The sequence below is a fragment of the Stegostoma tigrinum genome, chromosome 7 (assembly GCF_030684315.1).
Source record: "Stegostoma tigrinum isolate sSteTig4 chromosome 7, sSteTig4.hap1, whole genome shotgun sequence".
NCBI lineage: Eukaryota > Metazoa > Chordata > Chondrichthyes > Orectolobiformes > Stegostomatidae > Stegostoma > Stegostoma tigrinum.
The window spans coordinates 35267133-35294971 of record NC_081360.1 but is presented as its reverse complement, the minus strand read 5'-3'; the positions used below and the strand labels follow the sequence as shown (position 1 = coordinate 35294971).

At 39.1% G+C, this 27839-nt stretch overlaps 1 protein-coding gene across 4 annotated transcripts in view; it reads left to right on the top strand.

Annotated features, from left to right (window-relative positions):
* Positions 1-27839, top strand: part of myo1b (myosin IB) — a 257206-nt gene that overhangs the window by 182033 nt on the left and 47334 nt on the right. For all 4 annotated transcript variants that reach the window (XM_048534332.1, XM_048534330.1, XM_059647158.1 and 1 more), the window contains exons 10-18: positions 2794-2941; positions 3882-4000; positions 4693-4779; positions 6935-7000; positions 14083-14187; positions 22597-22659; positions 24945-25145; positions 25757-25983; positions 26751-26951. In XM_048534332.1, coding sequence (XP_048390289.1) covers positions 2794-2941; positions 3882-4000; positions 4693-4779; positions 6935-7000; positions 14083-14187; positions 22597-22659; positions 24945-25145; positions 25757-25983; positions 26751-26951 — 1217 coding nt within the window. The remainder of the gene's footprint in view (positions 1-2793; positions 2942-3881; positions 4001-4692; positions 4780-6934; positions 7001-14082; positions 14188-22596; positions 22660-24944; positions 25146-25756; positions 25984-26750; positions 26952-27839) is intronic.

Sequence of the window (27839 nt, the reverse complement as noted above, 5' to 3'; positions counted from 1 at the left end):
CAGCATCCACTCCAAAAAGAAATAAAGTGATGTCATATTTCTATAGTAAAATTAAAAACTGCACAGATTAGTTTGAAATTCGAGGCCATAAAAGACTGCTTGTAAAATAAACATGTATGTCGAAGTGCCAGGAAGTCATTGTGAGAAAATGGATTTCTATCCCTTGCACCCAAATGACTTTTGAGGGTCTAGATCATCATCAGATTGCCTCAAAAGCATTGCCCACCTCAAATTCAGCTGACCTTTTACAAATGGATAGCAGCAGCTCTTTTCCATATTCTGTTTGTGATTTCTTCAATAAATCTTCCCCACTTTACCCTCTCATGAAAGCCTCAATTACTTGCTGCACACTGATAGCATAGTAGTGCTGATCATAGCAGTAATAATGGCCAATTTACTACTCGCTAACTTTAGGGCCCTTGTGGCACAGTGGTAGTATTCCCTCCTCCTGAGTCAGTGGGTGCTGCGTTCAAGTCCCACCTGCTCCAGAAGTGTTTACTGCCATGTCAGAGCACATGCGTTAAGAAATAATAACCACTCACTAACTGGACTGCAGCTGTTTAAGGAAGAGACACATCCGCACTTTCCCAAATGCAAGTAATGAAGGATAATAAATGCCACCCTTGACAGTGATACCCATACCTGGAATAAGAATAATAAAAGAAGAAAAATCAGACATTCTCAGAACAATTATCACTAACTAAGATCAGCACAGAATAGAGACCACACGTAGGAATCCTTTCATTGTAGGAGGTGCTGATAGTGGTGAGTGGTGGGGGGATGCATGGCGAAGGGAAAGAGGCAGGCATGCAAGATAGTGGAGGAAGATGACTCCTAACTCTTAACTCTTCAGCTAATTTATCAGTGCTCCATGTGACTGATTCAAATTGGGAGCTTTAAAATTATTTCTACAAGGATAGTCCTTTATTTCAACAAAATGTTTTTGGATTTAGAGTATCATTAGCACAAGAGGAGACCATTATGCCCATCATACCTGTGCTGATTCTTTGAGTAACTATCTAATTAGTCAGACTGACCTTCATGTTCTTTCTTCATAATCCTGCAGATTTAGTGATTTCAGAATTTAGCAAATTATGAAAATATAATCCCTCTTGTCACTGCCTGCTCACTCGAAAATATCCTGTGCAGAATATGAGAGTTTGTTATAATTTGACAGGGTTTCAGTACATAAAGGTATAACTGTTGTCTAACAAGAAATGAGTTTCATGTGAAGTTCAACTGCTTTATAAAATGTGCTCTAGGAATTTGTCTGTTGATTTTAATTTGATTTTTTTCTCACACTTGTTTGTTCTCGGCTTTAGCATGTAGTACCGTAAGCTGTGAATGTGAATAATGCTGTGCTGAAACTTCCCCATCAGCCTCTGTTCAGTGCGATTTCATTACTTGCATTTGCACATTCTCCGTGTTCCTCCTTTCTTATGAGACTTCTGCTTAATAAAAATCATTGCAATCATTTTATGAGCAGTCTCCTATGAGATATGGTAAATTACTTTTTCTGGTATGTAATGATGTTTTTACCAGCAGTAATGGAGATTACTGGTTTATGCGGTATTGATTACGAGACCAGTCGGATTTAAGATGGGGGAAGTTGCAGTGATTATGTCTCAGGTACAATGTTGGGAGTTACAGAGGAAGACAGCAACAACAAATTGGTGACAGTCCATTAATCTTTTAGACAAAGCATTAACACTAACTTTTCATGCTGTTCTGCAAAATGTAGTAAGCTATCCGCTGTACTTTACCTCTAGTGTCTACTGTGATGTGTCAGGGAGGGGGCATTGTTGCTTAAGTTGGGGTGGGAGCAGTGAGGGCAGTAGGGCCTCTTTTTTTTTTAAAAGACATGTTGCAGTCTTGTGTCTGCAGCTGCACGTTGGCTAGCCTAATGTCAATGTTAAACAGCATTGGCCACGCAACCCAGCAATGAGACCATCCTTTCAGAGCAGGCGGTCCAGGAAGTGGATGTGTGAAGCCTGGAAACATTACCAACTGCTGCTGGTCAACTAGAGGATGAAAATCTTTCAAAAAGTCATTAATTGCATCTCACATTAATATTGTAACATGTTATATTGTGATTCTTTAAAGCAGCCTATCTCCTGTTCAAGTTCAAACATTATCAGCACGGGTTTAAATACAGACTGCAATGAGTATATCCAGCTGAACCAGGCATGTGTAGTGAACAGATAATGGATTGCCCAGATAGTTTAATGATATGCTGCTGCGTTTATTTGCGAATTGATAAAACGGCAGTTCTACTTGATGTTTTTTAATATCACAAAATGTTGCAAGATAGCTCGTATAATGTTTCTGACATGCAGTAATGGGATATGGGATAGGAAGTGCTGCCTGAGATCTGTGTCTTTCTTTCCTTCTCTGTTGGCTGCATATGACCTTTAGACGTCCAAAAATATATTTATATAATCTTTGCCTGGCGAGCAGCAGGAAGCATTGTTACTAGGTGCACAGAAAATTTGTTCTCACCAGGCATTTTTGGATAACTTTAAATGGGCAATGAAGTCAACATCTGGAAGTTAAATACAAAGATCATATTAGTCCCAAGAGACCAGCTAATTTTTACATCTGTTCTGGTACAGTAAATTGCAGGGAATTACAAGCATTGTGACTAACTCCAATAATGCCTGCTGCAATGAACCATTTCCTGTGTAATTACAGGTGTGAGAAAATGCTTTCTAATGTTCATCATAAGGCTGAAAAATGGCAGTTGAAGCCCTCCTGACACATTCCTTTGAGTCTGCATTTTCTCCCCTCCTGCAGAATGCCATGCAGATTGTTGGCTTCTTGGACGATGAAGTTGTGTTGGTGCTGGAGGTGGTGGCTGCAGTGTTAAAACTGGGAAACATTGAATTCAAGCCAGAGTCTCGTGTGAACGGCTTAGACGAGAGCCGAATCCAAGACAAAAATGGTAGGAGAAGTTGAACCCAGCTCCCAAACTTTGAAATGCATTGTTTTATGCAAGCTTTTATGTCTTTTTTTCTCATTATCATGCCAGTTGTGAAAATGAAAGCAGCTTCTCAACACTGAATGGAAGGGTGAAGGTAGCAGAGTCCTTGTGGGAGCTCTTTTCAGGATGGGCGCAACATCATCTGTCATTCAATGGTGGCAGGTTGAGGTCCTTAAAATGTTTATTAATTGACCTCTGAAGAGCTTCAGTTGGCAGCAGGGAATCTCCACCAGCCTCACTGCCACAGATATAATTATAATAGAGGTGGCAATTTGATGGGATCCCCATTTGGCTCCCTACAACCTGGTTAGATGCACTGCCCACCATCAAATCGGCCACGTGGAGGAGCATAAATTCCAGTTCTAGAAAGTTTTCAGTTAATTGAATTTAATCCTGGCTGCCTTTTAAATTTGCCTATTCTTCCTGCCCAAGTTTTGTCAGTTTGGTGTTCAGCAGTGAGAACGAGGACCACATTGCAGTGAAGAGGAAACAATATCTAGCAAAGTTCTTTGGACAGAGACATTTTGATGACTAATTGGGCCATCACAGGCTAGCATTGAGAAAAGCTATGGAGAACTGTACATAACAGAACAGTCCCTCCTCAGCAAAAGGGACAGATTCAGCCTGTGGTGGTGATTAATGGAATCATTGTCACAAGGCAAACTAAACAAAATAACCAAGAATTGACCCGAAGTTTGGTTGTGGAACAAGGATCCATTTCAACAATGTAGGAACTAAAAAACGAAAACATTAAGAAATTAAAGATTAGGAAATCTTTTCTTTATAGGGAATTTTTGAGCCCTTAGTAGGGGTTGCTGATTAAAGTTAGGTAGTTAACATTTGGCTTTTAAATTCCTTGTCCCAGCAATTCTTCTGTTTCTGTTACATGTTGTATTTGCAGAACTGAAGGAGATCTGTGAGTTACTGGGCCAAGATCAGGCTGTGCTGGAAAGAGCCTTTAGTTTCCGAACTGTAGAAGCAAAACAGGAGAAAGTTTCAACAACCTTAAATGTGGCCCAGGTAAGTGTGCCAAAAGTTGTCGATATGTACCATGATAGGAGCATAGCTACAGTTGTTTCTGTTTTTGGTTTTCCATAGCTTGCATATGCAAGGCATCTTTTTAAAGTTTTAAAAAAAAGAGGCGCAATCAGAAACATATGGGAGCAAGGCAAACAAAGAGTTAGCAAGAAATCATATTCAGAAAGGAAGTTGTAAAGAGGTTACAGAAGTTGTAGAACACAGACCCTAGTTGGATAAGAGCACTGCTCCCAATTGTGTTGTGAAGGGAGCCAAATGTGCTTCAAGCTAGAGGCAGATGATGGAGAATTCTAGCTGTGTTGTAGGATTAAAGGAAGTTTCAGAAGTAAGCAGAGGCTGAAAGATGCGAGTTTTGACTTGAGACTTTTGGGTGAACAGGTGCCATTGTAGGTTAGTAAGGATGCCAGTGATGATTAAAGTGAGATTTGGTGCAGATAGAACACAAGTAACAAAGGTTTGGATAGTTGGTTGATTAGAGTATAGAAGATTGAAGTCATCCAGGAAAGTATTGAAATAGTAAAAAAAAAAACTGATTATGCACCATATTCATAGTAGCAGAGGTTGAAGAACACTTTCAGTTCTGATGGAGCAGAGCTGATCAGAAAGATTCAAACAAGTGTCCATCTCTGTTATTAAATATTGCTTATCTCATTTTTAAATTTCCTCTTTTTCAGGCTTATTATGCACGTGATGCCTTGGCAAAAAACCTTTATAATCGCTTGTTCACTTGGCTAGTGAACAGAATCAATGAGAGCATTAAGGTACTGTATAGAGCTCATTGATGCCTATGTGTTGGTGCCCAAGAACATGATCAACCAAATGGTTCTCAGTATCATGTGAATAGCTTTTATGAGATTATATTGACATTGAGTACTCTCATGGAAGGAACATACGTGATGGAAAGGTCCTACGGCCTCTGTAACTTTCCATTTATAGATATCTTTCTGCCGTAATGTAATCAACTGAAATGCCTCAAATGTCTGTTTTGTTCGAGCAGCTCAGAACTTGTGGCCTCTGAAATCAGCCTTTTGTAATAAGCTGAGAGTTGGGTTGTTGCAAGAACAATTTCTTTACTGAATGTGATTGTTACGCGCCATGTGAAAATGTTTTGCCTTCTCAAGTGAGATGCAATGACTGTTATTTAGTGTACAATCTCTTGTTAAGTTGGAAAACCAAAAAATGTTTAATTACGTGGGGGGAAAAAAAAACATTTTCATGGAAGTTAATGACTGAAAATGTTTTCAATATTAATTTTACACACTCATCTTTTTGGGATTAAGAGTTAAAGTTATTCTGTTGTACAAAATAGTTTTTGCTTTTACCATTTCTCTATTGCAGTGGCTGTTGGACAGTTATGATTCAATGATTTTTTTTTCCAAATGGATTCTGAATAATGGATCACTCCCATCTAAATTTTTAAAAATTTATTCATTTGTGCGATGTGGGTATCACTGGATGGCCAGCATTTATTGCCCATTCCTAGTTGCCCTTGAGAAGGTGGTGGTGAGCTGTCTTCTTGAACCACTGCTGTGCGCTTGCTGTGGGTTGACTCTCAATGCCATGAGGGAGGGAATTCCAGGATTTTGACCCAAATTAGTTACAATAATCATAATACCTGGCAAAAATTATATTTTGGGCTGCATTCTTGGGTTAAAGTGTAATTAAATGTGTTTAATAAGTACTGTCTCTGGAACAAGGCTGGACATACGGGGATCTGATGCAAATTGGGAGGCAATGGCCTAGTGGTGTTATTGCTGGACTGTTAATCCAGAGACCTGGATAATGTTCTTTGAATCCTGCCACAGCAGATGGTTGAATTTGAATTAAATATATTAAAAAAATCTGGAATTAAGAATCTAATGATGACCACAAATCCATTGCTGATTGTTGGAAAAACCCATCTGGTTCACTAATGCCCTATAGGAAAGGAAATTTCCATCCTTACCTGGCCTCGCCCACACGTGATTCCAGACCCACAGCAATGTGGTTGACATTTAAATCCCTTCAACCGCTGCACAGTCAACTTTCTCTGTACCACATACCAAGTGGTCAACAGTGACTTGCACTAAGCCCCACTAAAGTCCATTTACTGCTCATGCGCATGCTGCTTTTTTTTTGCCTGCTGCCTAACAATTTCGGGAACCTCAATCAGTCTCTGTGGGCCACAATTTGAGATCTGTCATTGCCAGGTCAGAAGTCAAACGGCATTAGGTTGCAGTCCAACAAGTTTATTTGAAAATTCACAAGCTTTCGGTGCACAGCCACGTTGTCGGGTGCAGTAAGAGAGTGAAGCACACAGTCCCAGAATTTATTGGCAGAGAGATCAAGGGCTGAGAGACCAAAAGATCATACAACTGGTTTGAGCGGAGTGCAAGAAGGTAAATCTCTGCAGGTAACCAGGAGTGTTAGATGGTGAGTAACTTGTCTGACTTCAGATGCACTTGTTCAGCTATAATCTGGTGCTGTGTGACTTCAGACTTTGTCAGAAACCCCCATGTCATGTCATTGCCAGGTGTTAAGCTCAAGGGAGTGACTTGTAAGCATTAAAAAGGTAACACTATCTGTGACTGCAGGGAACAGTGGAGAGTGGGAAAATGCAGACAGTTAAAATGAAGATCTATCCAACAAGAACTTCAAGTTATATCTGTTCCCATCCACTCACTCAAAACATTGTTTCAAGTCAATGCAGATCATTTCAGCTGTAACAAAACTCGTTTAACATTTTAAGAACTGGACAGGAGAATTGTTACAGCCAGTGAATGACGTGAGTTTAGCAAAGTTTCTTTGCATGATTAGAAAAAGGAAACAATAGCTGTTCAGCTGTATGTGCATGGAGAACATTAACAAGCTCGCTCAGCAGGTTATTTTGATACGTTATCTTAGTTTTCTAACTTGTCTTTTTGGTCTTTTCAACAGGCACAAACCAAAGTGAGGAAGAAGGTGATGGGAGTGTTAGATATCTATGGTTTTGAAATTTTTGAAGTAAGTATTAAAATTTCTGACTTTTAACTTGAAACGTTCCTTTAATTCTACAGAAAATGCTTTTCTTGGTGAAAAGGAATTGACTGTTAAAGATCTCAGCTCAGTGTGCTATTTTGTGGCGCTCGATATTAACACTGACTGTGTATGTTGAGAATGACCACTCATTTTACGGCCAATTTACTTGTTTATGGGTTAGGGCCCACTGGAAGTATTTGGTAGTAGTTTGACCTGTGAGTGGTCGCCTGCAAGTTTATAGTGTAGAGGCCTGAGACTAAGTGATTTGTTCATCCTGGCTGGTGCACAGGGTGCCAATAAAGTCAGCAGCCTTAAACTTCGAAGTTTGATGCACACCTGACAAAAGGAAATGGCAAGTGGGATTTTAAAGATAATTCATAACATTTGATATGGTACATGTCAGATATTTTAAACTTCAATGTAGTTGCCACAATTTTCGATTCAATGACTTTTCCAACAATTCATCTTCTACTGTCACTTTTCTCATTCAGCTTCAGCATCATTTGCATAGAATTAGCTGCAATGCTAATATTTTCCTTAATTTTGGATTACTTTTTCATGTTCCATTAACAGTTTGTATTCAAAATTATTAAAATCTAAAGTTACACAATGACTTTGAGTGAGGAAGTCCAGCTTGAAGGAAGAAGGAAAATTATGTTGAAGTATTTAATTTGTGATTTCACTTTTTTTTAAGCTTTGAAGGTATAGTGTAGGTACTGCTGTGATGCAATACATCAAGCAATGAATAACATTTAGGATGTGCTCCATATGGTTTGCCGGATCAATGAATCACCCCTCAGAACTTGTTTATTAATAAACACTGGTGGAGAGAACGCTAGATTATTGGCTTCAGAAAAGATACAATGCAGATTCACCAGAGTGATCCTAGATCTAAAAGATATGAATTGAGGATGGGATGCTGATCCTTGATTTGTATCTCCACATACAGCAGATTAGGGGCTGAGGCGTTTAAGATGATCAAAGGAATGAATGGGGTAGACTGAGAAATTATATCCTATGGCTGTGAGCCTAAAGCAAGGGAGTTGAAATTAAAATTAGCAGTAGGTCATGACAGGTGATTTCAGAAGACACGACTGCACATAAAAATGTAGTTGAAATCTGCAACTCTTTTCCCACAAAAGGCTACTGGGGTGAGAGGAATTGAAAAGTTCAGAACTCCAATCGATACGTTTTGGTTGGTAAAGTTAATGATGGATAAGAAGTCAGTGCAAATAGAATTAAGGTCAGGTCCGTCATAATGTGATAAAATGATGGAACAGGCTTGAGGTGCAGGTTGGTCTCCTTGTTTCTGTAAGAAAGTACGCAAAAGTTTTAAGGATAATTGAACTGGAATGCAATATTTGATAAACATTATCTAGCATGCATAACTTCCTGCCTCCAGTCTTTACAATTGCAGGTTTGAATTATGGCTTATGAGAATTTTTTTCATATTGTAACAATGATCATTAGCAGGATTGGGGAAGTACTGGTAAAAGGGGAATATATGGGAGTGGTGAAGAGGTACCACCAGAACCAGAGAATCCCTACAGTGCAGAAACAGGCTATTCAGCCCATTGAGCCTGCACCGATCCTCCAAAGAGCATCCCACCCAAACCCAACTTCCTACCCTGTTCCTGTAACGCTGCATTTACCATGGCTAATCCATTTAGTCTGCACACCCCTGAACACTACGGGGCAAGTTAGAATGGCGAATCCATCTACCCTGCACATTTTTGGACTGCGGGAGAAAACCGGAGCACCCAGAGGAAGCTCTCTCGGACAAAAGGAGAACGTGCAAACTCAACACGGGTGGTTACCACTGAACTACAGTTCCACAGTGTTAGTGGGGCAGTGTTAGGCTTGATATTCCTGCATCCAACCTGCTCTTGACCAACAGTTTTAAAAGAAAAAGAACAAGGTACAGTATTAGAGATGGCTGTGAAAATTGTTGAAGAATGGACATAGCAATGTTCCACTCTTAAAATCAGATTTTAAGTGAATGTTGAAAATTGATGAACTGACATTGTCATTTGGCATATGATCTGGACACCTGTATTGACGCAGGATATGTTGTGTTTGGTGGTAAGATAAAAGAAAAAGAGTGGAACATAAGATTACTTTTTGACTGGTGTGGCTGCTTTACCGTCTTAGTTGCCGAGTGATGGTGGATGTGAAGTAAATCCGTGAATGCAAACCACATTTACCTTTAGATATGTATGGTATTTTTCACTAAACCTAGTGCATGTAGCTGTTATCGTGGTGTCATAGCCATGCCAGTCGTTTGTCAGCAATTTTATTCAACAACAGTTGAAATCATTTGGCAATTCAGTAAGTTATCTTTGATCTCTAAATTACTGAAGCTACTGCATGATTTATATGGAAGTGTTACTGCTGGTTTGCATATTTCAAGTGGCATTTTTGTAAAACATACCTTACGTCCAAGGTGTTCACCTTGTCTTGCTGACATTTTACATTCCAGCTAAAACTGTGAATTTTAGTATTTGGTTTGATTTTTCAAAAACTATGCAGTCTTTGCTGAAAGCTTAGGTAATTCTTCAGGCACATCAATTTGCATATATTCCTGTTTCTCAAATGTTGTGTAGCATTATTTTTAAGAATGAATTGGTTTCTTCTTTGAGTCAATGGAATGTCTTAATATGTAAGAGTAGACTTGCAGTAGGTTGTGGTTGGATTTTAATATAACAGGTATTTGGACTCCTGATCAATTCCAAGCTTTAATTTCTTCTTTCCCACATAAAGAATATTAAGTGAATTTTTCTGAATGTGTGTGGCCTGATGTTGTGTATTAAGTGAACACTATATAATAGGGCAAAGTGGAGGCAGAGAGCTGTATCGGCACAAATGAACTCGAGTACTGTCAGCAGTGGAAAATATCAGTCCACAAATTGCTGCTATTTATCACAGTGGGGTTTTTAGCCAATTTTTTTTGGATATGTTGAAATCTTTAAGAAAAAAGAGTGCAAAAGAATATGCTTATTGACGAATGTCATCAAAAATTCAATTGCCTGTGCTAATGGCACTTGTTCCTCGTCATTGGATTTTAGATCAATTGCTTGTGACTCAAAGTTAAGCTGCTTCAATGAACTGAGGCAGTGTCTATGAATCCTCATTTTGACCATCAACCTTAATGAATTTTGGCAAGTTTGCTTCCATTTTGTAGACACCTGCTGAAAAGTTGCGATTCAGAAGCCAAGAGAACTGATGTGGCTGCTGCTCGACACAGTGGTTTGAAAAATAAGAATTAGGTAATACTTTCCTTTTGAAGGAAAGGGGCCAGGAAGATCCCAGAATACTTTAAACCTATTCCTGTGCAAGACTGAATTGTCTCCTCAGTGTATAAGTTTAATTCCTAATTTCACATCAGTGAAAGCTTTCTAAATTCATCAACTATTAACAACAAAAATTGTATGTATTACCTTTGAACAAATCAATGCAAAAATAGTTATGGTTGGACAATGTGATGTTGAATTTTTAAACATTGGAGTTGGTGAAGAAATATGCAAACATGTACAGTGCTGTGAAATACATACTCTGTTTCTTTGAATAGAAAATAATTTTTCAATCCTGCCCTTAGCTATAGCAGTAAGTTTAAACTTAAAGCAGCTGCCACATTCAATCATGTCCCAAGTGTTTGAAGCTGGAGTACTGAATTTCTTTTAACTGTGAACAATTGTCATTGAAGAAATATCTCCTGATGAGAAAATCTTGCACAAAAACACACATTTTATCCTGAAGACATTTACGAACCTTGGAAGCCTTTGTGGTGCACAGAAGACAGTATACAGCAGGAAACTCAATGATAGGTTAACCTGCAATTTAGGCTGTAATTTGATATTATGATGTATATGATACCATATTCAGCAATTGAATATGTTGTGGGTTCAAAGCGATAGTGAGTCTGCTTTTTGGAGGGAGTTTACAATTCCTTTGCTGCCTGTGGTTAACAATTAGCAATACTAGAACCAAATTTTTAAAATGTGGTTGCAATCTGGAATAAAAACAGCAAATTTCTGAAACCATTGGGAAACCAAAGAGTACATAACTGGAAAAGAAAGGTTAAGACTTTAGATTTTGATTAAGTCGATAGCTGAAATTTTAAGCTTTCTTTTTCAGATATTACTTGAAAGTGTTTCAGCTGTTCAGTTTAATTATTAATAGAAAAGTCATCATTGTGGCCCCTAGAGCTCTTACTTTTGAGTGTCCCTTACAGCTTTTGCAATCTGGAGGCACTGATTTGGCAGTTTCCATTACATTTTGCTTTTATTGCATTTTATGATGTATCATAAATAGTTTTTAACTGTGTTAATGTGAGAAATAGAACAGTATTCCATTTCAGTGTCAGTGACATGATACCTAGGAAACATTTACAATGATTATGAAATCAACTTGTGTTAGTGATGCATGTTGGACCCATGACGAAGTTTCGATGTTGGCATTCACATGGTGATTCTACAGGCAGTTTCAATTACCAAAAGCTAGTTTTACTTTCCTGGACTCTTTTTTTGTAATCCCTATTACAGTGGGATCAGACAGCCAAAACCATGATAATAGGTTAAGTATGATGCATATAGCCTAATTTTTAAAAACATTCTTAGTTGGAATATTCCACTGTGTGTATCAAGCCTAGAAACCTGGCAATGTTCATTCCAATGCTATTGAGTAAGAGAGAAATGATAGAGCAGGCTGTGGGAAGGAAAGTACAGCCTGATTGATGAGGGAATAGTCATCAGTGTTGAGGACTGCAGTGGTGAGACGGGGAGGGGGTGATGGGAGCAGTTGAACATTTTCTTGGGTGACGAAGGAAACTGAATGTTGTCGTGGAGGTGTGGGAGTGGTGTGAGCACAGTTAGTGGGTTTAGAGCACTGTCAGAAGGGTGAGGGAGGTGGTAATCATTGTCTTGGTGGAGTGTGCCATAACCATTTAAAATCAGTGCAAGTCAATGAACTGAAGACTGGCCTTAAGGAGTGTCATAAGCAAGATGAGTACACCTGCCAAATTACTGCCCAACAGTGCTTTCCTGTGTATCGTCGTTAATGCCAACACCAAAGTGCAAAGCCTCTAGTATAAATAGTAACTGGAATGGACAGATGAAATTGCAGTCAATGTGGGGTGCACCTTCTCTGAGAAATAGATGGCCAGCAAACAATACAGAAACCCATAACAGAAAGATTGAAAGACTGTTAGCAGCTTTTGCCCGGAAGTAGATTTGGAAATCTAAACCCCCTTCCCCTCCCCCACACCCTTCTCTAACAAAATGTGAAGGATTATGGGACCCTAGAACAATACAGCGCAGAGCAGGCCCTTCGGCCCTCGATGTTGCGCCGACCTATGAACTAATCTAAGCCCCTCCCCCTATACTATCCCAAGGTAGGCATATGGAATGAAGACATTAGCCAAACATGGCAGTTAAGACTCAAGGAGTTGAATGGCCTTCTCCTGTTACTATGTGCTTTTTAAAATAATTTTGGAACAGAGTTGCAAATGGTGAAAGGTGCTGGAATTTAGGAAGAAAGAGTCCAGCAATAATACCAGGATTGTTGAATGCAAATTCTGAATACATGGCAGGAAAGGATCCAGAATTATTGTAGCAGTGAGGTGAATGTTGTCAATGGGCTTGTTTTAACCATCGATTGCCTTGTCAATCAGACAGGCGGCTGTTTTTCTGATTGGCATATTTCGTGGTGAATCATTACTAATAAATTCTTCCATTGACAAAAATTTCCATCTCAGCAAAATCTTGGATGCAACGGAGATGAGACATGGTTGAGAGGGGAGATAAGAGGAGAGTGGGGTTGATGGAAAATGGACTCCTGTTTAAACCTTTCAACGAGCAATGGTGGAATGGGTTACTTAAGAGAATGTAATTTGAGAGTCTGCATTTGAACAGAATGCTGAAACAACAGGGATGAGAGAAGTGAGTGTGTTGGTGAATGACAGACTGCATCACCTCGGGATTAGTACCAAATAATGATATTATGCCGTGGCCACAACATTCATTTCAACATTTCTACTGCATTTACACCACGTTTCCAATTTAATGCAAACAATTCCCTTCTAATTCAAACTGGAAGTCTGTCTTCCATCTTCCCTACCCATGTACTTTGCTCTTGGGTTTTTGCCACTGATGTAAATTGTTAACATAGCTACAAGTCGCTGAAATTGTGCAAGCTCCTGCCTATGGACTGCAAGGTCACTCAATCATCTGCAGTATCTAAACACAGGCAGCAAGAATGGAATCAAGACTGTCTACAGTGCCTGTGAAGGGCTGACTGTCTGTCTTAAACACAATGATTGGCTTGGAAGAAAGTAAAAAGGAAGTTCAGTTCTCAGTTTGTAAATAAGCTCTAATTGATGAATTTTTGGGTGGGCAATGGGCAATTATCTCTTTGCCAATGGCAACTGGCCATTGCTAATGTTACCAGTCAACATTGTGCTAGAGAGCATATTGCTATTGACAATATACCTGTGCCACTGTGATGGTAATGCTGAAGACTGTGTTAAGCAGTAAGTAATCATTACCTACTGACTATATCCACGAGTTCTTGATATAACAGTTGGATAAATGACATATTCTGCATTTAGCCGTTTTGAGAGGAAATACATTTGATTTGTTTTTCAAGGTGAATTATTATTTCAAATTTAACAATTTTGATATTGTGAGCAATTTCTGATTCTTTAATTTTCTTTTTTTTTACACAACAGAACTCTGTAAGTATGACCTATTTGCAGTGGCAGCTTTGCTGAAGTGGCATTCATGTACTTAATTAATAATTTTAATCCCTTGAACTGCTACAATGAAGCTTGGAGATCAAAAGCTCTTTTGAGCTATCCTTTGTGTTTAATTCTGCTTCGTGGCATTTGCAGTTTGCTTTATTTGTGAGACTCTACATCTTTAATGAAATGATGTGGCAAGAATGTTCCAAGATATGTGCAGCTTGTGTGTTGGATCAATCTATGTATGACTGTTGAATTATTGAGAATGAGTGTTGGATGTGTAGCACATGCAAACCTCAAATAAACAAAACTGGTCTTTCCCATTTCTCAGAATAACAGTTTTGAACAATTCATCATTAACTATTGCAATGAGAAACTGCAGCAAATCTTCATCGAGTTAACTCTGAAGGAAGAACAGGAGGAGTACATAAAAGAGGTAATGACCCAACTTTTCTATATCATTGACACTTACTTCGTCAGTACTGGTAGGAAGTGAGGTTAGGCAATATCATAGCTGATCTCAGCTGAGGCAGTACTTAGGGTGCTATAAATGTGGAGCTGGAAAAGCACAGCTGGACAGACAACATCCAAGGAGCAGGAAAGTCATTGTTTCAGGCCGAAACCTTTCACCAATGTTGACTTGCCTGCTCTTCGAATGCTCTGTGACCTGTCGTGCTTTTCCAGTTCCACATTTATTGAGTCTATCTTCCAGCATTTGCGATCCGTCCTGTCTCCACTTAGGGTGCTAAAATTGATCTCAGTACTTCTGGGCTAGGAAAGTCAGTAATGCTTTCAATTTGATTTGGTATGCAGTGTTCAGCAGTAGACCATGAATAGCCTATAAGATAATCATTTAGCTCTTAGTTAAATTCTGGTCAACAATCTGTGACGTATTAGTTTCACAATGGAGTAGATGACTTTGCTCCTTTATTTCAACTTGTATGTAACTTTTGTCATCTTACATTTATTTGAAAGGTTTTAACTGCATTATGTGTTTGAAATTAAGTTAATTGGAAATCTATGAGGACTAATAGTATCTCCTAAAGCAGCTTTAGTTCTTTTTCTCCTGAGTATGTACATAGGTTTATATCAAACAGTGGTCTGAATTGCTATGATCTTATGTAGATGTTCCCAAGGATAATCTATCAGATTGGTGAGATGCATTTAGAAATCTGTAATTAAGCAAATGAATCTTCAGTGCTGAGTAGCTTCTGCATTGCCAGGTTTAACAGAAATATTTTAACAATGCTGTGTTGAGTATATTCATTTTAGTAGAATCTTTGGTTTGGAACATTTGCATGTTCCCGCAACCGTCCCCAGCCTTTTTGGACAGTTGATTGCCTTGTCATATCATTGGCATTCCTAATTTTACACAGCAGTTCTGATTTTTCTCAATAGTGTCATTGTAAATGTGTGTTTCCCTTTCTTGAACTGTGTTGCATTCTGGTTTAATATATTACAGGACCAAATACTTATTTTGTCACCATGGGTTTTGGATTTCTCCCTTCCCACTTAGTGCACTGCCCAATAATTAAATGCTAGCTTTGTCACCTAACATTATTGGTGCTGGTGGAAAGCACATTTTTGCTGATTCATTTACATTCAAGCTTTCATTAGGGTTTTCGACCTTTGCGAGTTGTGTTCAAGAAGGAAAGCAGCTCCATTAATGAAGAATGACATGAAAGATGTTAGTTGCATGCAAGCCTTTCACGTGTGACTGAAGGAAGAATTAAAGAGAGAAAGAAACAGAAGATAAATAATAAAGAAGATGATAAAATATAAATAAGAAGAAGGATGAGAAATTTAAAGAGGACAGAGAACTAAAAACCGGAGGAACAAGGAAAAAGTAGCATGGGAGAAAGAAAAGCAAATGAAAGCGATAAAAGGAGAGACGAAACTGTAATTGAGGCACAAAGGGAAGCTTCATGGCACATGTGATCACATTTGAAGCTATTTGATCTCCATTGGATCTAGCCTATTAAAGCCATTTTCCTTTTATCTTGTAATATTTCTTTCTTTTTAAAACATTCATTTCCCTCTTCCACATGATTTTCAACACACTGACCACTTTTTTCCACGTACTGATGTTCTGATATTATGATCCCTTATTACTAATTCAACAATTCCTGGAAAAAACTCTATTCATTGTCTTAAATCTTTTCTGAACTTCTAGTATTGATAAGTAACCAACTTTGCTGCAGTCACAGCTCTGGGTTCTGAAATTTTTCATTATAACGTCATTCTCTAATCATTTTATATCTGCTTTACTATTTTCTCAGCTCCACTGTTCTTTCTATGATGGCATGCTCAGAACTGCAGTAGTTCTCCAACTATAATAAATCCATATTCAGCGCAGAAAGACCAATTCCCTCCTTTTGAATTCAGTGCCGAATTACATAAGTTAAGAAACAGGTTTTCATTTTTATGGCTTTCTGACACTTGCAGCTGCTTTTACAGATTCATCTACTTGCATAGAAGGAAGCCTATCAACCTGTCATTCATGTCCACTCTCTCTGCAAGAACAACTCATTTAGATCCACTCTCCCTCCTTTCTCCATTCAGGTACCTGAGTAAAGTTGTTACAGAATGCATTTCCATTCTCTTTTCAAAGTCTATGACCTTGACTTTTACTAACATTGTACTACCATGTGTGCCTGCTGTCCTAACATGTCTCCCACAAGCTTCGTTCATCATTCTTATTTATTGATGAGAAGCTTTCGACGTTGTGCTGTCCAAATCCTTCATGAGACCACGAGATCACATGGATAAGGAAGGCCATTTAGTCCGTGTTATGTCATCCATCCAGAATGACCCTGAAGCTCTTTAATGTGGCATCCAACTGATTCTTAAATGATTTCAGAGGCTTTTCCTCCACTGTGTATCCAGTTAGCCATTCCATGAATTGAAAATTTATGAAGTCAAGATTAGTTAAGACAGTTTGGTTTTAGTTTTTATGTACAGTTTACAATCATCTGTAAGATGTTCTGTCTAGACACCTCCATTCAGGTTGACAAATGTTTCCCCACAATGCAGAACTTCAAGGGGCAGTTTCTTGTCTCTTCATTCACTGCCTCTAATGGTTATATATTACCCTTGTGTATTAGTGTTCACAATATGACATGGAGAACAAGATTTGATCTGGTCAGAATGCACTAAAGTTTAACCATAATTTCTTCTGATTTATTTTCTATTGTTTGGTTTCTATAGTTCAATTAACATGTTGTTTGCTCTGTAATCGTTGCACATATTCAACCAAGTCAACCTCTGCAGGGTATTTCTTTGCTCATGTTCTGTTTGTTTGACTTTCCCTCTTCTGAAGCTGAGGGACAATGATGCTAGGATACTGCAGAAAGTTTAGTACATTCAACAATTGCATTTCTTCTCAAGTCCAACCAAGAATGAGTGTCTATAGGTTAGTGCATTGGTTGGAGACGTTACGACCTAGTGTAGTTCTGTTCTTCTATATAGCACATCACCGTAGGAATCTCTGGTTAGTAACCAACATTCAGAAGATCCATTGCATCTCTTCCTAATCCCAAACTCTGAGATCACTTTTTGAACCGTAGTGATGCCATAATTGAGATGAGCCAATTCAGCGTAGATCAGGGTTTGAATTGGGACCTTTCTGGTAACTCGGCATTGGCAGCTTTTATTTTTATTACAGCTCAATGACTGCAGCTTTTCCTGGCATGAGATGTTTCACATTGTGGAATTTAGTTACAGTAATTGGTTGCTTCAAAATGTGGTGGGGATTATATGGTACATGCAATTATGGTGTTCCAAAGTAAATTTGGTTCTGTTGCTGAATTTCTTTTTGAAAACCTAATGCTTTCTAAGTTTCCACCCTGGAAGATCATATCAAACTAGTAAGTAGAACACGCTTTTGGCTTTCTCTTGGCTGACGTTGGTGTAGAGTTTAGTCATAAAATATTCAAGGGAAAATAAGCCCATAATTAGGTTTGTCTTATGATTTGATTAAAATATTTTTAACCGCATTCGTCTTTTCCTGGTACTGATTGAGAGCCTCTGGTCTCCTCCTTGGCCATTCTCTTGAACTTATCGGAGAATGCTACAGGTCAAAATCCTGTAGCCCTTCCTTACTCTATAAGTATTCCTTCCCTTTTTATCAGGAGAGAAGCATCTGGTTTTTCCTTGATGGCTCTTCCAGAGCAGTGTTTTTTTTTAAAAGTCTGAGGAACCTAACATAGACAGAAATCACAGCACGCTTCACAACTGAGTTTAAAATGGCATTGGACATAAATGAAGAAGCGAAGGCTTGCATAACATCAAACATGGGTTGTAAATGTCTGGAAGAATGGACAAACTGAGAGAAGCGAGAGGTGCCGGAAGACTGGAGAGTGGCTAATGTGGTTCCATTATGTAAGAAAGGTGGTAAGGAACAGCCAGGGATCTATAGACTACTGAGCCTGACGTGGGTAGGTTGTTAGAGGGATTCTGAGGGATGGCATTTACGTGCATTTAGAAAGGCAAGGGCTGATTAGGCATAGTCATTATGGCTTCATGCGTAGAAAATATTGTTTAACTGAGTAGATTGAGTTCTGTGAAGAGTTGACAAAGAAGATTGATGAAGGCAGAACAGTAGATGTTGTCTATATTGGTTTGACAAGGTTCCTCATGGTAGACTGGTTAACAAGGTTAGATCACATAGAATCCAGGGAGTACTGGCCAATTGGGTACAAAATTGGCTTGAAGGTAAGAGACCGAGGGCGATGGTAGAGGGTTGTTTCCAGCAGCCTGTGACCGGAATTGGTGCTGGGACCGTTGCCTTCCGTCATTTATGTAGCTGATTTGGATGTGTATGTAAGATGTAGGGTTAGTGATCTTGTAGATGATACCAAAAGTGGAGAATGAGGAAGGTTATCTCAGATTTCAACGGCACCTTGATCAGATTGGTCAACGAGCCAAGGAGTGGCAGATGAATATGAGGTGTTGTATTTTGGTAAGGCAAACCAGGACAGGGCATGTGCAGTTAATGATAGGCCCTGGGGAGAGTTGTTGAATGAAGACACCTAGAGCGTAGGTGCATAGTTCCTTGAAAGTAAAGTCGCAGGTCAGGAGAGTTAGTGGAGAAGGCATTTGGCACATTTGCCTTCATTGATCAGTACATTGAGTGAGTGTAGAAGTTGGGATGTCATGTTGTGTCTGTAGAGAACATTGGTAAGGCCACTTTTAGAATACTGCATTCAATTTAGGTCTCCCTGCTACAGGAAGGATATTGTTAAACTTAAATCTTTTCTGAACCCTTTCAAGGGATGTCGGGGTTGGAAGGTTTGCCGTAGAGAAGGTGGCAATGATCATTAAGCAGTCTCATTGTTCATGAAGTGTCTCTTTAAAAATAAAAGAGGGTGCTGCTGCTGTTAGCTTGTTGTTCAAATTAATATTCTCTGCACGTAAGAGGAAACAGATTTTGGGGAAATTGTTTCTCACCTGGCAGGTGCAGTGTTTAGTTGATCAAGTGCTGGACACGCTTGCACTGAAGAAATTCACTCTCACAGGTGGAACTGAAAACCGAGAACACGTGAATCCACCTAACAACTTTTAGTTTTTTTTTAAAGGGAAAGTGTAATTGGAAAAGAAAAGAAAGGAAACCTTTGACAAAACACACAGCTTCTGACAATTTTTAGTTTTATATTGTGGAAAGCAATGTGCAGAGAAATACTGCAACATTTTCACGCTTAGGCTTATCATCCCTAAAATGTGCTAGTGATTGTAAACCAATACTTCCTTTAAAAAAAACCGATTAAATTATCCTCGTGGATAGGAAATAATCTCCGTTAAACCACCTTAATGGATTTTCCTGTCTCAAGCTATCTTTAAAGGAAAATGAGTGGTCAAATAGGATGGAGTATCAATAAGAGGGAGGAATGGACTAAAGAGAGCCTCCACTTCCCAAAGCTTTATTTACATGCACAACACCAACAACATCCGCTTGTATAACATTTTTAACATAAGAATTTCCCACCATGACTTATTTGAAGGAAAATTTAATTTGATTTATTATTGTTGAGTACCAAAATACAGTGAAAAGTATTAGTTTGCTAACCAGACAAATTACACTGATGTACTAGCGTAAAGTATAATAGAACACACTGCAGAATATAGTGCTACAGCCACGGAGAAGGTGCAGAGAGAGATCAACTGTAATAGGACAGGTGCATTCATAAGTCTCATAACAGAGGGAAGAAGCTGTTCTTGAAATTGTTGGTATGTGTTTTCAAACTTCTGTGCCATTTGAGCCCATAAAGGAAAAAAGTGAGTAAAACACAGATGGGTTTTGAGGAGGCTTTTTAAAGTGAGTACAAACAAGGTAGAAGTAGAAGGATTTTAGTAAGGCAATCCCAAAGAGGAGGTCATAGTGGCTAGAGACATAAGTACGTAAGAGACATTAATCAGAAAAAAGAGAGTATTCAGGGAGGGAAATATGGGATCCAAAATGGGAGTGGAGAGAATGTGGTGAGCAATGGTAAAACTTAAAGAACAATTTAAGCATTTTAGCTTTGAGATATGGGAGCAACGAATCAATGAATATCACATGGAGATGAATAATAGGTGAGAATGACTATGCTGCAATTACCTGCAACATTGAGTTTCCACATGTTAGAGTTTATGGAGAGTAGGGGATGGTATCCCAGCAAGGGGTGTGTTGGTGTAGTTGAGCCTGGATGTGATACGGAGCAATTTAGTGAAGTTGGAGCAAACTGTAGCACAAGAGCGAAAAGTACAAGGGAACATGTTAATGGAATGCAAGGAAACAAATAGACAAAAGGCAGTGAAATAAAACCAGGAACTGTGGATGCTTGAAATCTGAAACAAAAACAAAAATTTCTGGAGAAACTCCGGTCCAGTGATCCTTCCTTAGATCTGATGAAGAGCCACTGGGCCTTAAACGTGGACTCTGATTTCTTTGCAGCCAAAAGTGCTGAGTTTCTTCAGTTTTTGCTTTTGTGAAAAGGTCAGGTTTACTTTTGAATCGCCATGTACCTCCAATGTGCAGCTTCTTATGTACTTTACCTCTTGTCGTGAGCTTTGTGACCAGATTTGAGCAGGTTTGAATTGTTGCTCTAAGGTGTGAACGTTGCAGTAGGAGCCTACAGTTATCATTTTTGTTTACTTACTGTTCATCCATTGTGAAGAATAATTGGTCAAAGCAGAGGAATTAGAAGAGACTTAACTGGTGGTATGGGGAAAAAGCGATTTTGTTTTGGCTGCGCTTGTCCATATTGATAAGACAATGATTTCTGTTGTAAGGCTGTTACTCAGGATGATCTGAAGAATAGAAATAGGGACAGGGAACAGTATATTTTCTAAATTGTAGAAACCAAAATTGGAAGTATCAAAGAAACTCCTCTTTTCTCCCTTCCATTTGTTTCATGTACCTGGGTTCATTCCATGTCTCCCTGACTATACCTGGTCACAACTGTTTGCTTCTTCATGGGGGACTTGGTCAGACAGTGAGCATATAGATCAGAGGCTGGAACTTCCTGATTATTGAAAGTGGGAAAATTCCATCTCTGTTTTATGTTGTGGTGGGTAAGCATTTCAGAAACTGAGAAGTAAAGAAAGGATGAGTGGAATAAACTACTCAAAATGGGGCAATTCAGAAATCCAAGAGCTGAGTTAAAATAAGAGAGAAACTATAAACCCTAGGAAGTACTGTGATAAATTGTCTATGTGAAAATGGCAAAAAAAAATTGTTTGCCTGGGTCACCAATAATCTGTAATACAAGATAATAACTTTTTAAGTATATATTTAATGAAAAGTTGAGCAATTTAAATGCATGCTTCTATAAACAACCTCGTCACTATCACAGTAAAAACTCCAAGCTTTCCACTGGCTTAATCACTTTAGGAATTGAAGGTTATGTTGCTTTTCTAGGATCTACAAAAATGTTTTGTATAATTAAGTTCATAGGTATTGTACTTTTAGATATAAAACTGTTTTATTGAGATCAAAAGAATCTTGATATGAAGCGTATTAAAGAACACTTGATGTTTCCCACATAACTGTTGACTGCATGTCTTTGTCTTTTAAAACTCTGTTCTTTTTCTGTGCTGTAGCCCCTTTGAATCCTTTTCTTGCTTGCTGCTATTGATGCCTTGCTAATGGCTGTGCAAAGACTCCTTCCAGGTACTTGTACTCTGTTCTTGTTCCTAAATCAAGATCTTGTCTTGTCTGCTGGTCTTTCTGGAATCCTTCCAATGTCCTGTATTTTTCTTCCTGTCCAAAAATATTCCTTCAGTGTGTAGCTTTTATTTAAACAAATTTGCAATTAGGATGCACTATCTCCAGAGTTAAGGTGCAAAAATTGCAGCCTTGTTTCTTGCAATGATAAAGCTATTGTTAATAATTCAATGGAAATGATTTACAAATGAACTAAAACATTTTTTCACTAAAAGTAGCAACTACCAGTTGCTTGTTGTTTAGGAAATTTGCAGATTTGTTTAGGAAGGCATCTGATCAAAAAATGGCTTTCCTTGGAAAATGGACTGCGTGCATTAAAGTGACTGAAGTGACCTTGTGCCATGACGTATGTTCCTGGACTGTTTCCCATGAAGTGCATGGGAAATTGACTTGGATTGGGGAATGGAATGGAAGCATAATTGGAAGCTTTTCAAATGATATGTTTGTAAGTGAATAGAACACTGGCTGAGAGAAACAGTGCAATGTTTTCAATTTAGACTGTCACTGTGCATTGGAAAAAATCCTCAACCGGAACGAAGATATAAACGAACAAGGCTGGCTTAAGCCAAATGTTGAAAGATTATCAGAAGAAGCCATATTTTGCTGCAGTAATCATGTTCTGAACATTAATATTTCTCACAGGGAATTGAATGGACTCACATTGAGTACTTCAACAATGCCATCATCTGTGAGCTGATTGAAAACGTAAGTTGGACCTTTAGCAAGTTGATTAGGAATTGTGCAAAGAATTGACACGTCTCTTTTTTGGAATAAAAAAAAATTAATTAAACTTTTAATCTGAAATCCTCTTTTAAAATGTACCAATAGAAATATCAAAAGTGATTACAAGGACATGGAACCCGCTGGCACATAGTGGCTGAAGCAGATTTTTGTTGATGCAGTTGAAGGAAAAGTCTGCGCATAAGGCTGAATGGAATAGTGGGACAGGATGAATGGGGCAATAAGTGTAAACCCAGGTCAGTGGTAGGAGTGGAGATGGAGGGCTGCAGGTCAGGTCCCTGTCCCTAAATTGAAAGATGACAGCAAACCTGACTGTGCATGGCTGATACCACACCTGCCCCACACTGCAGGCAGAAATTCTTGCCCCTGCCCTAACAGGAATCTGTACTTCTCTTGCCCCAAAAACACCACTGGAAGAAGTGCCCATTGCTGGTATTACAGTAGATCTCCTGAAGTATAGGAATGATGGAACCTGGATCCAGTTAAATCTGGAGTCTGGGGCACCATAAAGTGGAGTGTATTGGAGGGAGGCTCATGTGCAAAGAAGTACTGGCATACGGACCAGTTGCACCAATTGGTCCACTTTTAGTGTTGCGGGGTCTATGTAATTCTAGGTTAAGGAGTCAAACTTAACTAAAGGGACAGCACGGTGGCTCAGCGGTCAACACTGCTGCCTCATAGTACTGGGGACCTGGGTTCAATTCTACCCACTGGTGACTGTCTGTGTGGTTTGCATATTCTCCCCTGTCTGAGCGGGTTTTCTCAGAGTGCTCCAGTTTCCTCTCACAGATGTGCATGTTAGGTGGACTGGCCATGGGAAATGCAGGGTTACAAGGATGGCGTAGGGGGTGGGTCGGGGTGGAATATTCTTCAGAGGGTCAGTGTGGACTCAATAGGCTGAATGGCCTGCTTCCACACTGTCCAGATTCTATGATTCTAAAGCAGTAGTTGAAGAGGTTTGACTCAGAACTAAATGTAATGTGTGTGCTGTATCAGCAAATATAAACTACTAACTGCTGTGTTTGATACTTTGGATTTAATGAAATGCATGGAGCCACAGAAAGCAATGTTAACATGATCTGCCATTGCAAAGGCCAGATAGAAGCTGATGTCATTCACATCTTTGCCAATAATCTATTACAGCTTGATACCTTGCAATCAACACCTTGTTTGAAGTTGAAAATAAAAATCCAACACTTCCATTTCTGAGATAACAAGGTCTAAAGCTGGATGAATACAGCAGGCCAAGCAGCATCAGAGGAGCAGGAAGGCTGATGTTTTGAGCCTAGACCCTTCTTCCATTTCTTTCTGTCTCATTTTGGCTTCCCCAGTAGTCAATAGTTTTCAATAACTGATTAGGTGACCCACTTAGTTGTGTCAGTGCAGCTTTAGAATCACCTAATGGGAGGACCAGTCAACCCCCAAAAACACCACTGGAAGAAGTGCCCATTGCTGGTATTACAATAGATCTCCTGAAGTATAGGAATGATGGAACCTGGATCCAGTTAAATCTGGAGTCTGGGGCACCATAAAGTAGAGTGTAGAGTGGCTCAGGACCAGTCAACCATTAGTTCTCCTGCTAGTCAAACATCTAACAATCTTATCTAGATCACCATTTATACAATGAGTTCAGAAACGCCTCTGGTGCAGTTACAGGTATAGATCATGTAGAACCATGTTTGAATCATTTGTTTCTAGAAATGAGCAAAATCATGTGGCAGTATCATTGTTTAAGAAATAGCCAGCATCTTTATTATTTGTGGAATGAAATTATTATGCTAAGTCACCAGCAACATTTTGAAATGTTGCATCTTAACAAATTGTGCAACCTTATAGAAATATACCAATTGCGTATGATAAAGGAAATGATAGTGGTTATTTAGCAGCAATTAAATGCACATTGCAGAAGTCCCAACAAATAGGATAAAAAAAAGAGGGTTTTTTTGCTTTTGGGAGGGATGTGACCTTTAATTGGTATATTACTTGATAATAGTTATATTTGGAAAACCAATTTGTTATTTTAGTTTGTTTTATGTTGTTCTGGACTTTTGAACAGCAGTCCAAAAATCTTGGGGAAATTGATGTCCTGCATCAAAGCTGGAATTGTTTAGTGCTGTCTAATCGTTCATTACTATGAACTAATCAAAAATATGTGCGCGTGTATATATATGTGCATGTATCAAAATATCATAGAACTATAACTGATAGTTCATAGTTTGAGAAATCTCAAAGTTTGTGTCATTTTTTAGAATACAAATGGAATCTTGGCAATGCTTGATGAAGAATGCTTGCGGCCTGGGACAGTGACAGATGAGACCTTCCTAGAGAAACTTAATCAAGTCTGTGCTGTACATGAACGCTTTGAAAGCAGAATGAGCAAAAGTTCTCGTTTCCTTAATGATACTACTTTGCCTCACAACTGCTTCAGGATCCAGCATTATGCTGGCAAGGTACAGAAAATGACACAAAAATATTGGGGATTAAAACTGTATCAGAGATAATGGGAACTGCAGATACTGGAGAATCTGAGATAACAAAGTGTGGAGCTGGATGAACACAGCAGGCCAAGCAGCATCTGTGCTCCTAAGATGCTGCTTGGCCTGTTATGTTCATCCAGCTTCACACTTTGTTATCACAAAAAATATTGGGCATTCTTTTATCTGAAGATTGTATGTGGTTCTTTTCTCGGCTTTCTTATCATTGCCAAACACATACAGGAGATAATATTTTCCCACCTCTCATTGCTGTAAATGGAACCCTGCCAGTTGTTTCATTAGAATTATAAAGCACAATCGATTTCCTGGTCATTGCTGTTTATTTTGCTATCTCTAAATTTCTTTAGCTAAACTTGATACTGTTCTAATTTTAAAACACTTTCTTTATCAAAATACACCACTTGCATGTTGTGATGAAAATGATTATGATGTTTCCCTGATCATGCCAACTTCTCAAACAAGTAGGGTCTGTTAAGAGAATAGTGCTTGTCATGATTGAGTGGATTATGCTTGATGGGTATCCTGCCATTGGAGATCCAGCTATCAATATCTGTTTTGTCAACAAGGTGATGTACCACGTGGAAGGATTTGTGGATAAAAACAATGATCTGCTGTATCGTGACCTGTCCCAGGCCATGTGGAAAACTAACCATGTGTTAGTCAAATCTCTCTTCCCCGAAGGAAATCCGGCAAAGATGTCCTTGAAGAGGCCACCTACGGCTGGTTCACAATTCAAAGCTTCTGTTGCAACTTTGATGAAAAATTTACAGACCAAAAATCCCAACTATATCAGGTGGGAGCATTTTTGATTTATAATTTTAACTTAACAACTCAAGTATGATAAAAAGAAAATTTAAACACTAGATGATACACGGAAGCACAGAAATAGGTGGTGAGTTATTTGCTGCAGGATTCCTAGCCTCTGACCTGCTCTTGTAGTCATTGTATTCATATCCCTGGGCCAGTTCTGTTTCTGGTAAACGGTAGCTCCCAAGATGTTGTTAGTAGGGGATCGGTGATGGTATTGATATTGAATGAGGTAATGAGGTTAGTACATTTGGACTTTAGCGAGGTTTCTCATCACAGACTGGAAAAAAAAACTGAGTTCATGGCATCCAAGATAAAGTGGCACACTGAAGCCAAAATCGGCTAAAAGGCAGAAAGTTATGGTAAAGAGAGGTTTCTGTGACTAGAAGTCTGTTTCCAGTGAGATGCCACAGGCCTCAGTGCTAGTTAGTTTAGAAAATAATGTTGAGTTTTTTTTCCTTGGATGGTATTGCATGCAAAGGAAAGCTAGAAGAATGACTGGTGCAAACATGATGGGCTGAATAGCTTTCTTCTCTACTATAATGATTCTATGATTAAGAGGTACTTTAGAGACTCTAACTCCTTTCCCTCAAAACTAGAACTGCCTCGCTCAATTCATTGAACCTTAGTAGTGTCAAGTGAGAAGACAGAGTATTTGACTGTTTCACTGTCTAAAAGAGAGTATATTTGTTTGAGAGGAAGTTTGATGTTTATATGAAGTTGGTAAATAGTTGTATCCTGGCTACATTACAGATGCATCAAGCCAAATGATCAGAAAGCTCCACATGTCTTTGCTGAGGGTTTAGTGTGTCACCAGGTCAGGTACCTGGGGCTGATGGAGAATGTGCGTGTGCGACGAGCAGGATATGCTTTCAAGCAGCCTTATGAGTCCTGCCTGGAGAGATACAAGATGCTCTGCTCACAAACGTGGCCCCACTGGAGGCAAGGCTCAAGGTACGGAAACCCTGTCTGGTTTTAATGATGCTCATGATGGTCTGGAAACAGTGGAGAAAATATCTTTTATTCTTAATTTTATGCTTAAAATGCTGAAAGCTTAATTTTCAAAAATGAATGTGCTTCATCTTCCCCAGTGACTCAATGAAGGTAGCCACTGAGACACATAGAGAGGTCAGGGGATATATTTTTCTATTCGTGGACTGGGCCGAGGGTGGGAATTATAGAATCCCTACAGTGCAGGAAGCGGCCATTTGGCCCATCAAGTCTGCACCGACCCTCCAAAGATCATCCCACTCTATCCCTGTAACCCCGTATTTACCGCCTATCCCGTCTAACTTACACATCCTTGGACATTCTGGGAAATTTAACATGGCCAGTCTACCCAACCTGCATGTTCCAATCTTTGGACTGTGGGAGCAAACAGGAGCACCTGGCTGAAGCCCACACTGACACACAGGGAGGGCATGCAAACTCTACATAGAAAGTCACCAAAGGCTGGAATCAAACCCGGGTCCATAGTGCTGTGAGGCAGCAATGTTAACCACTGAGTCACCAGACCACCCAGCATATGGTTGGTGTGGTCTGTATGGGATTGAGCAGGGAGAACGTTGGGCCGGTGGATTTTTCAGGAGGTTAAACAGAAAGTGGAGCATCTGAGCACAAAAATCTGGTGGTCTCTCCTTCAATAGCCACTCTTCATAGGTTTAAAATTTGCAGTCACAACTGGGGGGAGAAAATATGTGTTTATCGGGCACCTTTCATGACCTCAAAGTCCCCAGTCAGCTTTACAAACGATGAATTTTTTCTTCTAGTGTAGTCAATTTTGGAAGGTAGAAGATGCAGCAAGAGTTTTGTCCACTGCAAACAAAAGTGATACTCAGCTAA